Source organism: Tasmannia lanceolata, unplaced genomic scaffold, assembly GCF_043159265.1.
Source record: "Tasmannia lanceolata isolate RefF3 unplaced genomic scaffold, GAP_Taslan_0.1 ptg000037l, whole genome shotgun sequence".
In the NCBI taxonomy this organism is placed as follows: Eukaryota; Viridiplantae; Streptophyta; class Magnoliopsida; order Canellales; family Winteraceae; genus Tasmannia; species Tasmannia lanceolata.
In genome coordinates, this window is record NW_027518714.1 from 19,089,327 (window position 1) to 19,103,443 (window position 14,117).

At 39.5% G+C, this 14,117-nt stretch overlaps 1 protein-coding gene across 3 annotated transcripts in view; it reads right to left on the reverse strand.

Moving 5' to 3' along the window:
- Window positions 1-6,322, reverse strand: part of LOC143861954 (Haloacid dehalogenase-like hydrolase (HAD) superfamily protein) — a 49,644-nt gene extending 43,322 nt beyond the window's left edge. Inside the window, exons 1-2 of one of the 3 annotated variants that reach the window (XM_077372932.1) lie at window positions 6,255-6,322; window positions 2,819-2,845 (exon numbers count right to left, since the gene is read on the reverse strand). In XM_077372932.1, the coding sequence (XP_077229047.1) occupies window positions 2,819-2,845; window positions 6,255-6,292 (65 nt within the window). In that variant the 5' untranslated portion in view covers window positions 6,293-6,322. The remainder of the gene's footprint in view (window positions 1-2,818; window positions 2,846-6,254) is intronic. The other 2 variants (XM_077372929.1, XM_077372930.1) reach the window with 2 other exon arrangements.
- Between the last annotated feature and the right edge of the window lie 7,795 nt (window positions 6,323-14,117).

The following is a 14,117-nucleotide window of genomic DNA, read 5'->3' on the forward strand; positions in this document are numbered from 1 at the left end:
TGTTTAAAAAATGCCATGATTTTATTTTTCCGGTCGAACCAGTGGTTTTACAGGTGTGCCTATATCACATATAGATGAACACAGGTTGCTCCTTGAACCATGTTTAGAAGCTTGCAAAGGCTTCTAAAACTCTCTTGTGAATGGAAGAAGACAGAGGAGGAGGAGTTTGAACGAATCAAAAAGAGTTTGAACCGAAAAAATTTCTCTGAATTCCCCACCACCTTTCATCTTTGGAAGAGGAAGAAAATGAGAAGAGCGGCCAGGCATCTCAAGGAAGAGGATTGGCAATGCCCTGATTGCCGCTATCAAAATTTTGGATGTCGGTTTAGATGCAGAAGATGTTCATAGGCTAGATTGATTTCCTCCCCTCCTCCTTCTTGGGGTGGGAGGGAGAACCAAACATGTCCAAGATAAAAGACTTGGGGCATGGTTTTGCTCCCCTTGTCAATACCTAAACTATAAATGGTGGGTTGATTGTCGCTGGTGTAATGCGACCAGATCATCATTAAAATGGATCCCTCGATCTCCTAGGGCGCAATCTAAGGAAGATGAGCCTAACCTCTCGCCTGACTTGGGTAAAATTTACCGCAACAGAAATTCTGCGGTTCCAATTTTATCTATTTTGAGGGAAGGAAGTAGATGTTAGGTTCTCTCAGATCCTGCTTGCTCGGGAAAAAGAAAAATCATAACGAGTCTTTGCAGGAGCTGTGGAATTGGGCACAAGTGTCCTGGGAGCTCCCGTCGTTACATTGCCCTTCTTTTCTGGCAAATGATGAAGTTCTTTTTATGTTTGATTCAGAATCGCAGGCTTCACAGATCATTGCAAAAGGAATCTGCGGCCCTGGACAACCATCTTCTTTCCCTCTCACCATGGAAAAAGGAATTTATTCAAGGAGAGGAGGCGCTTTGAGTTCGTTTTTATGGCATCCCGTTGGCATGCCTGGGTTGTCTCTACGGTGGAGGCTCTAGGGGGTCTTTTTGGCAAGGTTGTCGAAACCAAGATGGAGGGCAACCATCAGAATTGTATGAACTTCGTCTCGGCTAAGATTATAGCCCCTCGATGGCTCTTCCCCAATTCTGGTGTTAAGCTCAAAATCTTTGACCAGTTCTATCCCATTGGGGTTGAGCTCTCGAAGGAAACCCCTGAATCTGCCATCCAGGAATCGAACTTCTCCTTAGCAGCGGATCGGCCTCCGGCGACCTTGCATGGTGACCCATTGGGCCCCATTTGTTCTGGGACTTCACAAGGAATTTGGGGTTCGGATTATGGGTTGGATGGAGACAAAATCGGTTCCACACTAACGTGGTGGATTGCCGTCTGGTGGAGGAAAGACTGGCGATCAGCGACCCTCTTGAAGTCCTGATCCCGTTTTCCGGGGTTGTATATCTGCTAAAATCTTAGATTCAGCATAGCATGATCGAGTCTCTCTATTTCGATGGCTTGTCTAGATCACCAAACTAAATTGACTATCTAAATGGTGATGACAAGTCTGTTTTGAGGAAAGCCTTGCATGAGAGGCCCCCAAATATGGCACTTTTTGTTGGATTTGATCTTTTGGAGGCCTTGGGGTAGTGCTATGTTCTTTTGGGGGAGTGGTGTGGCCTCTCTAGGCTGTGATTCCAGATTGTAGGGAAGTAAATTAGTTACTCGGCAGGATGGCAGTGCATGGATGGGTGGTCCTCACCGTTGTGGATGAATTTGTAGATTTTCTCCTTTGGTTTTAACTGATCTAGGAGTATGCTCCTGGCCTTCCTTAATTGATTCTATGTATTGCAAGTTGGGACCTCTCGTCCAATGTAACTTTCATAGTATCAATAAAATTGTCATCTTTCAAAAAAAAAAAAGCTTGCTAACTAACTCAGAACTTGCCGGCTCTAACTACCAAGTCTGAACCTCAATTGTTTATTAAAGTGATACAAGTTCTTCATTGATTCAACTGGGTTAGAAGAATTGAACCGGAGTTTTGATCATTGATGGAAAAATTAGGTTATCTTCTTCAACACAGAATCCCAACATAAATTCACTAAAACTTGCATCATTGAGTCTATGACTGTACCAGTGAAAGCAACATGTTTCTCTTTATATTTTCTTTGAAGTAAATTTATATTTTACAACAACAATATCCCAGAGCCAGTTTTAGTTGTTATATGACTAACACTTCAATGCAATAGCTATATTCTTCAATGAGGTCTCAGCTTGTCAGAGAAAAAGAAACCACTCTAACATATGAAGGTACTGATGCGTTAATTCTCCACTCGTGATGGCCCCAAGGAAGAGAGAAGAATCGAATCCGAGGCTCTTCATCTTCTCCATGGTCGTCAATGCATGTCTGGAAGAATTGCTTATGATCACCATCTTGGCACCATGACTTGCTAGCTTTTCTACTATTGTGCAAAGCAATTAACTTATAAACATCATCATATAGTTCAACCAAAAAAGAAACACCGATTACCAAAACCAATCAGAAAAGCTTACAAGTTAACATACATGTCGAAATGGCACCAGGATAAGGTTGTTTCCCATCGTGGAGTACTCCAACTGATCTAAGAACCATGCCTGCACATATAAGATAATAATAAACATACTAAAGAAAAATTCTAATACCCATGAGAAGACTTAGTTTAACTTTAGGATAACTATAAGATACTTTAACTTAACATTAGGATAACTATATGATACTAACTAGTGTCTCAACCTGCATATGCACACACCACACGATCACTCTACAGGTTCTACATGCACAATACATAATATGGACTATTAATGGTGCTTATATGTAAACAAGTGTTCAACAAGTGGAATGTATACAAGCCTTTACTTCTTGGGACATACGGACCATAGACCCTGTTCAACAAGTGGAATGTATTAGCTGTCTGGCACCGGTTGCACGGTAAGGGTTGCAGAAAACGGCAATCACTCTATAGAACCACGCTATTGTGACTTCAAGTTGGGCAAAACTACACCTTGTGCAAACTCCAATCACCCAAATTAAAAAGTCTAGCACTTAATAGTACCAAAAGTAAGAAAATTATAAGGTAAATTAAGTTCTATAATTAATAATAATGATAATGATAATATGCATGCAAACTCAAAAAAAAATAATGATAATATGCAGCAATATTCCACAGGAATCTTCTTTTACCAATTAAAAATTAACAATGACGGAAACCACATCAGTCATAAAGTACAAACCCAAACTTAGTTTATAAACCTTCTCTATCGCCCAATTGGTGCACATGTCCACCAATCTAAATCATATGTCTGTTGAAGTATAAAAGATTAAACAACATCATTTCCAACAGCTTGAGCTTTTGGAGTAATTGTTCCTTTCACATGGTATTAGAGCATAGTTTCACATGGTATTAGAGCATAATCACTAGTGCATCAAACTGGCTATGCCTTCACACTGAGTAAGTGTTTAAAAACATGGATGTGATGCGGAGTGCGTCCAAGAAAAATCCTTGTCGACTTGGCGTGAACGTGGCCAAGAACGTGGTTGATGCAGTTGATGCGGTTGACGCAGTCATAACTAAGGAGAGTCAAAGGAGTTTTTATTGACTCTGTAGGAAAAAATGCAGAATGCGGATGTGGTGCAACGCGGAACGCGGCCAAGGTAAAAGGGAGTCGACTCTGGCGAGATCCAAGTCGAGTCAATGAGTTTTTTTAACACTGTTGAGTAAACAAATCCAACTCTGTAAGCTCTCGGTGCTGAGTGCTGACTTCTTCAACACCTCATCTATTAAGGAAGACCTCTGCATGCAGTCCATCCCTCTGTCATTTTAAGCCCTCGGGCCATATGCTAACCCATCAACTGCTTAGTCAACACTGCAACGCACCACATCCAACTTCTCATCTGCCACTTCCGATCTCACACATCAGTGGGTTGTTGGAGCATGATAACCCATTCACTTACGGATGCTGCTCTTTCACTATATCAAACTTCAAGCAAATCCATTGAGCAATGCTTGTAACTTTGACGGGCCAATTTTTTCCATACCATCACACCTTCGCTATGCGACTTTGATAAGATAAGGGAGGGTTCAAACCTTCAAGATGCTTTTCTTTGCCACCTTGCTTCCCGAGCTTTCAAAGCAACACATGGCACTAATCTGTGTGGCACCCCAACATACGCCTATGCTAAGGCCAACCTTTACCAGTGCAAGGCCCGAAGGCCCTACACACACAACAACCCTTGATGCTTCACTTGTGCACACAATCTCCAAACTGTTCAACGGGCTACTAGGCTTAGATCTTGCAATGCACCTCTTGATACTTTGCTCACAACCACCAAGCCTTTCATCAAGCTATTAAACTTGGCCTTGCCGTGCGCAACCCTGAGCCCACTCCCGTGATCAGCCTACATCACGAGTACATCAAACACAAGGCCATTAAGCCAAGTGCAAAGTCTATCCAGTGCGAGGCATGACGATGCCACGCACCAATCCGCCAAGTTATTTGACCTAGCAGCTCAAGGCATATACCTATACCATGAACCAATCTGCAAGACCAAAGTCCCACAAGGCAACTCCAATCGCCTTGAAGCGAGGCCAGGTCCAGCCACGCTCTGCTCTGCCAAGCCCAAAGACTTTGGTGCTCACAATGCTACATCGAGGGACCATTTGGATAGTTGAATCCCACTAAGGAATGAGCCATTGCACCACATCCCAATCCGCCAATCCTGATGGCATGGTCATCCAAGAAGCAACTACACCCCCATGGACTAATCTGCAAGGTTTGCACCTCGCGTGGGTGGCAGAAGCCACCTCAGCACGAACTCATGGAAAAGCAAAGCCTAAAGATAGGCTTAACCACAAGACGAACAGTGGTGTGGAAGGCAAAATATCATAGTAGCCTCCCGCACAGTCTGTACACCCAATGCATGTGGGAACCCAACCCAACATGCATTGTCTTTGGTCCCCGTCCTTGACCAAATAACTAGAGCATCCCTCTGAAAAACTCTTAGTTCGCACCCAAAGCTCCCTTAGAGCACGCCTACGAGCTGCAAGTTGATTTCCCGTTGTGCCTCACATGCATAAGCAAGTCCTCATCAACTATTCAGCAAGCCACCAAAGTTCCGACCTACAGCCTGCTCGGCCTAAGGGGAGTTAGCATGTCATGAGGCCAACTCCTTAAAGAAATTAGCCAACCAACCCCCTCAATTTTGAGTGCCCCTCAAACGTCTCCATAGGACATACTTTTGAAGACGCAGTGAGACGAGTGAAAAAATGAAATTCCATTTTTAATACTGCATCCCCGTGACACTCCCCCACCTCATAACGTTGAACCCCTTATCGACATTGAGCACTCTGCAAAACTCAGTTCCACAATAGCAATGACCTAACAATCTTGAAAACAGCCGCCACTGGCACTTCAACAACTTGGCCCTTCCTGGCCTGCTTGCCTCTTCATACCACACTGCCCCATGCTCCGCCAATCACTACTTTATCAATCTCCTGGAGTAATCTTCCACTTCGATGGTTTTCTCTAACTCCATCAAACTTCGCGGAGCTTTTCCTGCGATCCCCACAAACACCAGTGATGACTTTTAGTGACGCCAACAAACACCAAAAGGGTAGAGCGACCAAACTTGATTTTTCCTCTCAAGCAACCGACAGATTCCTCCATAGCTGCACCCGAGCTTCTTTTTGGAGCGGTCTTCCGAAACGGTCATCTTGCGCACTATTGTCTCCCCCGAACGACATGCCACAACTCTTCTAGGATGACACTTGCCACTCTTGGCCAAGTGCAGCACTTGCCACTTCGGCCAAGAGCAAACCAACACGGGAAGCCACCAGCATTCCTGAACAAAGTAACCATACCATCGCTCCCGCCTCTTCTTGAGGCCAAGCATCCCCTCCTGAGATCAACTACCACAACACACCTGCCACTCTAGCCAAGTGCAATCCATTTTTGTGGTGTTGCGCCCCATAACTTTTACCAGAACCCAAGTACTCTTTCATATCCATGAAACAACATTCAGAGATCTTTTTCCCCTTTGGAACATACAGAGCAAAACAATCAACCTATTGATATTGGAAGACCAAAAAGATTGGTCCAATGTATCTATCATTTCTGGGTCCAATGGAATTGATAGGTATAGGAAGAAGCCCCATAGATAATTTTTCTTTCGACTATATTTCGATTGTCAATATGATCCCTTACCGACCGACTCTAGCAAGACTATATCTATATCCCTCTCAATTATGCTCGGTGGAATCTTGTTAATCATTAAAAAAGAGATGAGGATTTTCACCTTGAACCGTCCCATTTCTGTGAGTTTTCTAATCCCATTTAAGCTTTGGAAAACCTGAACCTCCTTCTCCGATATCGAACATTTTGGCATCATTTTCCCCTCAATTGGATGCTTTTCTACAAAATTTCCTACTAAGGGTGAGTTAGGATGTAGACCCAAATTCAAATTTCAGACATTTTAGATTTCAGTCATATTTTCATATCCCTCCAATATCCTTAAAAATATGCAATTCTCAAATAAATAAACCATCTGAATGCGTTTCTGCAATTTACCTTTCGAGGGATTTGGGGATGTGGAGTGGAGGAGAAGAGTTGAGTTCGGTGAGATTTGATATTTGCACAACAAACAACCAGTGTTATACTAACAGCCATCCACATCCTTAACATTATGCGCCCCCTTTTAGGGTGATTATTTCACGTCAAAAAGCGTTAACCCTCTGTTTTGAAGACCCACCACATCAACAGCCACAATAACCATGATTACACATGAAAAAAAAAGTGACATGGACCCCTGCAAGTGACTTGGACCACCAAAATACAAGTTTTATTTGCAGCGACCTTTAATTTAGGCTAATGATATTTCCACTACCATGTTTTGACGACCTTTAATTTAGGCTAATGATATTCACACTATGTTTTGATAATCACACGAACTCACCTTGTTTTTTTATTATTAATCAGCTGTCAAAAGCTATTACAATTCCCAAGAAGCTGTAAGCAGATTAAAAAGGAAAAGACATGGTGACTTTGTCTGATTGTCAGAACATGGTAGTGCAAATATCAGCAGCACATCTCTAAAATTTATCATTTCCCTCCAAATTGTGGAAATAAAAAAAAGGGAAAATTGTTAAAAAATGCAAACATTCGGTGAAATTGTCAATCAAGGGTGGATTTTGAGATGTTGTGAAAGAGGGGTCGTTAGGTACTTTTAGAGAGATCTCAGGACAAGAATACCCTCCTTCCTTTTCTCTCCACCTTTTAGCTATAATCCCCATGCATTTTCACCTACCCTTTTCACCTTTTACCTTCTTCTTTCCCAAACAATCTCAAACGTGAGAAACTCCATGAAATTCCATTGAAGCTTATCATTGCCATACATTAGATACTCTATTGCCATTGCCATTTGAAAAAAAAAACTCCATTGGTTATCTTTAGTTTGCTTTTGGTGCTCCGGTAGGTCCATTCTCCTCTACTTGCTTATGTTTTACATGTTCTTTCCATGTTTTTATGTTTTTTGTGATTTGGTTTATTTTCATCCTATTTACAGTGGTGTCTTTGTTTGGTTACATGTATGTTTTGACCTCACTCTCTCAATGATTCAATGGTTCAATGGTTCTAAATGGTTTAATGGTTATAAACATTATCAAAGATAGAATACTTTATTTAAACACTTAGAACAACCCATTTATACAGTTGAAACCCTTATGTAGACCTCGGAACCACAATTTAGTGGTTTCGATTGATTAAATAGTGATTCCAAGAGTGTAAATTATGGTTCCAAAAGTGTAAATGGGGGTTCATACATTGTAAAAGTGATCATGAGTGTATTAATAGTGATTTATATACTCATAATCAGTATGTATACAATCGGAACCATTATGTAGACATCTGAACCACAATTTAGTGGTTTCGATTGATCAAATAGTGGTTCCAAGAGTGTAAATTATGGTTCCAAGTGTACAAATAGGGGTTCATACATTAAAATAGTATTTCACTGGTTGCAAAAGTGATCATGAGTGTATTAATAGTGGTTTAGGTACTCATAATCAGTATATATACAATCGGAACCATTATGTAGACATCGGAACGACAATTTAGTAGTTTGAATTGATTAAATAGTGGTTCTAAGAGTGTAAATTATGGTTCTAAGAGTGTAAATAGGGGTTCATACATGGTAATAGTATTTCAGTGGTTCCAAAAGTAATCATAAGTGTATTAATAGTGGTTTAGGTACTCATAATCAATATGTATATAATCGGAACCATTATGCAGACATCAGAACTACAATTTAGTGGTTTCAATTGCAAAAGTGAAATTAAGTGTATTAATAGTGGTTCGTATGGAAATAGGTATACGAAAATGGTGGAAAGAATGGCTTCTTTTATCTTACACTTTAATGGGTACTTGAAGGATGAAGTATCATTCACATTTAAAAGGGTTAAAAGTCTTGCCCAACTCCTTTAGAGGCGGGTGAGTTATACTAAATGGGGTGCAAATTTATCATCCCCCAACTAGAAGTAATATTTCATTTTCCTATAGGAAGTGTGGATTTATCATCGCCCAACTACAAGTAATATTTCATTTTCACATATTGACGAGTACTCTCCTCTTACTCTAGAAGTTTCTTCCCTCTCCTAACCATAAACCCTAAGTAGGACCAGGACTCACGGATGGACATTCCAATTTAAAATGGATCATGATCTAGACTCAAAAGTTATGATCCAAAAAGCAATCTGAAATTGATCGGATCGTGACCATGTATAGGCGGATCCCATCCGAAATACAACCACTGCTATCCTTAGATGAATCTTCATCAAGTTCAAACCTATATCGTAGGATGAAATGGTGGACCCCACTTTCACCCAAATGGGTTCATCCATCTATCTATGCTTGCCAAATGAGAAAAATGTCTCTTGGGTGATTTTAATTAGTGCTTGTTTTATATGGACAGGTGTCAGCAAATCAGATGAGCCACGTAGATGTACCCTCAGCATCAATCTCAGTACTTGCAACGAAGTAAAATACGACTTAAAATGTGCATTACTATTTGGTGCAAGCACAATTATCGATGCCAAGTGTATGCCATCCACCAAAGAGGAGCTTCACTTGTATTTCGTGTGCCAACTCTTATGTTTGGAGTGGATTTTATCATTAAATAAACATCAATTTATTATTGGTAAAACAAGTGGTCAAAAGGGAGGAAGGGTATTGTAGTATTCTTTCATGCTTTGACATAACTGACAACCCTCTTTTCACAATTTTCAGACTCTACCTTGATTCATAATTTCAGCAAATGTTTGCATTTTTTAACAACTAGTAAAAATGCACGTGAAACTACATAAGAAACATAATCATATGTTGTTTGTTTTTTATATCAACATAAAGGATAAGTTGCAATTTGTAATGCTTATATCTTGATTGTTTATGAAAATGTCATATATTCTTTCATTTTGTTTCAAAGGTGATCATTGATCATCTACATTAGTTAGTGAACTTTCTTGAATATTATTTTAGATCATCCAAGTACATAGATTATATGTTTTATTCTACAAAAATGTGGTATGGTTCACATCAGTGTATGAACTTTAAGTGTGCCTCTATATAGAGAAACGTATAGTAATCATGACCGTCTCCAATGGCACAAATGGTAGTGTAGGCAGCCTGCATTCATTAGCAGCTCATAAAGCTCTTTTCCTCGCTCGGCAACATAACCATACATACCTGATCATTGTCAAATTGTGTAAGTCCTGTCTTTTGCAAAAAATCCAAACAACGAACCATGTGGGAATTTAGATTAAACAAGATTTAAACTTTAACTTCGTGAAGAAAGGGAACTTGATTAAAAAAAATCAATCCCTAGATAATTGCATGGTTATCAAACAAATTGTTATGGAGCTTTAATATGCAGGATGTTGTTTTTATCGATGAAACTAGGAATAAAAGATTAACATGACTCTTTAAATAGGCTTCAACTCACAATGTTCCTCTTACTAAATTTATTTTTTATCAATCCAGGTACACAAATTTAAGAGGCACCTAAAACTATACATACCTACAAACCCAAATTCAGAAAATCTACTGTACCCTCAAAAAATCAATATATGAAGCAAAACAACACCAATAAAAACAAAGACAATGATATTTGCCCTCCCTTCCCCAGCTTTCACCAAAAAGGGTTGGAAAAGTACAATATGAGGAAGTCCTGTTGACTATTGAAATTACATGTTTAAATCATGAGACCTGAGAGTTTACAAAATAAATTATCAGAAAAGTAACATGTTGTTTCAATACAAACATAAAACTGGAAGTGGAAAATCCGGGCTTAGAATGAGCAACTACATGGACAATTCAATGGCAGGAGATGATGCATTTCTTATACTACTATCTTTGAGTTCCACATTAGAAAAAAATTAGAAAATGAAAATGAAAATCAGAGAGTAAAAGGAACCATGAAATATGAAATCAAAGATGGAAAATGACATAAGCACAACCATGTTTTGATAAATGCACTAACACATCTTGTCTTTTACTATTTAAGGAGCTTTCAAGGTTTGTTACAGTTCCTAAAAAGCTCTTACAAACCAATAATTATAAAGAAAAGAGAAGCGACATTTAGTTGTGTTTGTGAAATTATTAACGCATGGTTGTACTGATATCATATCCATTTTAATCATTAGTAAAACTCTGCTGATAAATTTGTGATTTAAGGTGAAGTTTTGTACAAGAGACAACGTTTCTGAAGAAGAGTAAGGAGATAAATGAACTAAAATTTGGTTTATGGATTGGATATAAAATTGTAGAGTACGAAGTTTATAACAAAAAACAAGGAACTCGGCAAAGGCAAGCCAATCAAGGCTCCATCTGAAAGAATTTTAATTCCCCAATTATGCAGGTGGCTATATGGAAACAAAGTCGCAGTCAGCATGGTAAGTTATGATTCCTATAATACCATGAAAAAAACAGGTTACCCAAGGCCCATCACTTAGGCTATTGGAGCTACCTCCGTTGAACTCATGTTAGGTTGATACTCAGGTAATAAAAAAGTCAAAAAAATTTGACTCCAAAACTGATTATTGGATAAAAAATTAGGCTCAATTTTAAGTCCAGTAATCAGTTTTGGACTCAAAATCGATTCTCAAATTCAAAACAAATAGGGCCTAAGCATTTATCATCAATGAAGATTAGACAGTAAAAATGACTATTAGATGACTTTTAAAACTTAATGCCCACTTAGACTAAAAAAAGTGTTGAGATATTTCTCATATTAGTCGATTGCAAGAAAACTTGTTTCGCACTCAATTCATGTTTCGGTCCAAAATATTAAAAAAATGTGAAAAATGAAATCCCTTCACTTTTGGTCCAAATATTGCAGGAGTTTTTTGACAAATGTTTGGAAATGAAAACGTTTCCCAGAATTTTCTGTTGTTTGATTACTGTGGACCCCGATCCGTGGACGGTGCCGAGGGACGCGAGATCCCTCCTGCGATCCTCTAAGATCTCCACAACGTGAAGGAGAGCTCTACCAAGGAACTCTCGAAACTGTTGCCACCCTCACAGCATAGCATGAGTGGCGATATAAAAAGAAAGAGATACATCCTGATCCGGAGCCAGGGCTCGAAACCAAGATATATCTGAAAATAACTCAGAGTCGCCATCCATGGACACGCAATGGAACCAAAACAAATGCTCTGTTTGCAATGGATAACCAGAGATACAAAAGGTCCGTGCCTGATGACGAATGGAGAAGGTCCGAAGAGCGCCCCCAATTCGCCCGAGTGCGAACACTTGGTCTCTTATGCCATTTATTATTAACCTTGAAGAGTTTTGGGCAAAAATCATGTGAAATGGGAACGATCCTCAGGAATCGTCTATCTAAGCATGCATTTCCTGAGAATAGAAATAATAAGCACACAAAATATAAATGAAAGAGGTGCCACCTAAGCATAGCTAGGTTATGAGTGACATACCTAATGGGTGTCTAAATTCTGATGTGCAAACACATGCAAGCTATAGCTAAATGTATAAGATCAGTGCAAGAAAGTAAGAAAACACATCAAAAGAAATACAATAACTACACAACAAATCCTAAGACTCTAAATTATTAGCCCGAGTCCTCGGATGGTCTGGTATTCATCCAAAGAAGCCTACGTATCCCCGCCTCCACGAGAATCAAGGCAACGCAGTTCTTCGCACCTATTCTAAACTAGGATGCCTGAGACACCTAGACCTCTATCCTAGACTCGATCTAAAAGACCGGACCAGTTCTTAAAGCTTCTTGTACGATTATTTAAATTCCAGTAAATTGTAGATTTTAGGACACCCTATATGCCCTAAGCTAATGCAGGTTAGCCCTAAGCTAATGCAGGTGGTTCCTACAACCTATGTGTAACTAGGCTATATGCCCTAAGGAAAACAATAGGATTGCTAACGTATCCAAGACCTAGTCATCAGTCGGCGATGTGAATCGCCAACTGACCGGACGGAGGCGCTCCTAGCTAGGACAAACTCCTAACTCTAACACAAACACACAACAAGCACAAAACAAAAGACAAACTCCTAACTCTAAAACAACACAAACAAGCACACAACAAATAAAAGACAAACTCCTAACTCCAAAACTCTCTATCTAGGACAAACTCCTAACTCTAGAGGAAGATCTTGTTGAAAACAAGGTTTTGAAGAAAAAAAGGGTTAAAGCATTTATTTACAAAGTTTGGCTGGACTTGGGATGAAGATCCCAAGCTGCACTACGTACCTCTTAGAAGAGGATCAAGCCAACGTAGTTCGAAAAATCGAACTCGCCTAATACGCTTCTAAAAGAAACACTCAACACTTTAGATTTTTAAAGGGTTTTTATGTTTTTCCAATATTTTTGATATTTTTAAAGTTTTCAAATGTTTTTGAGTTTTAAATTTCTAATGTTTTTGGATTTTTAAAGCTTTTTCAATGCTCTAAACCTTTAAATGTTTTCAATCTTAAAGGGACACGCAAGTAATACCATAAACTAAGGCAAAGCCTTAAAGCAAAAAGGGGAAACCCCAAACAAGCAACAAAGGTCTCAAAGAGACGAACCACAACAAGAAACCGGCGTCTCAAAGAGACAAACCACAACAAGAAAGATAGTGCCCCAAGAACAGAGAAAACAATCTAAGATCCTAAGCAGGGAAGGCTCTATATGACTGAGTTAGTCTCTAATGGAAAAACTCCTAACTAATAACACTAGGGAGGAAGTACAAATGAGTCAGAGACTCTAATAACACTACAAAGGATGAATGAGTCAAAGACTCTCTAATCAGGGCTGACTCCTATGCGAATGGACTATCGAATAAGGAGAAGCTCACAAGTAAAAAGGAATAAAAGACCCTGTGCATAGTTGGCAAAGGTGAAACACCCAGCCGGTCCGGACAGCTACCTAGCCCTAGGGTGCAACAAATGTGCAACCCAATACCCATAAGGGTAGGGGTATGCTGCCAAGCCGAGTAAGGTGTTCTCCCAAAACCAAACGACGCACAAAGAGGAGGTTTAGCAAGAGAATGAGACTGGGTAAGTCTCTTAGACACAGAGGTAGGATAGAGAAAAATGCTAGCAAGACTGGGCAAGTCTCCTATATACAAAGGAGGGGTATGCTACTTGGACTGAGCAAGTCCCCTAAAGATGGGCTTGGGCTAGCGCCTTCATCGCCCTCGCAATGAGAGGGGATTCTAGTATCTAAAGAAAATTAACAGAAATCTATAAGACTGTGTTAGTCTATCAAAGAGAGAAGAAAAGGCTACCAGATAATCTCGAATTTTCAATCAATTATTATAAAAACAAAACAAATATCCGCAAAGTATGATTTACAACTAAAGAGTGCACAATCTGTAAGAATATCAACCATAAAATGGTAAACAACATTAATTAGTCCAGACCAGCCGCTGGATAGCCTAATAAAGCAAGAAACAACATTAAACACTTCTATGCCCAACCACAAGTACCACTGCCCCAATATGGGGGTGAAATCAGATGATGCTAAAGTAATCATCTGATATCACAAATACACATGATAATATTTCTAAGCCCGCCTTGAGATCAGACAGTACTCATGTCGATAATATCGAATAGAGTAGTCATCTGATCCCCTTCTTTCCTAAAACAATTTATTTAA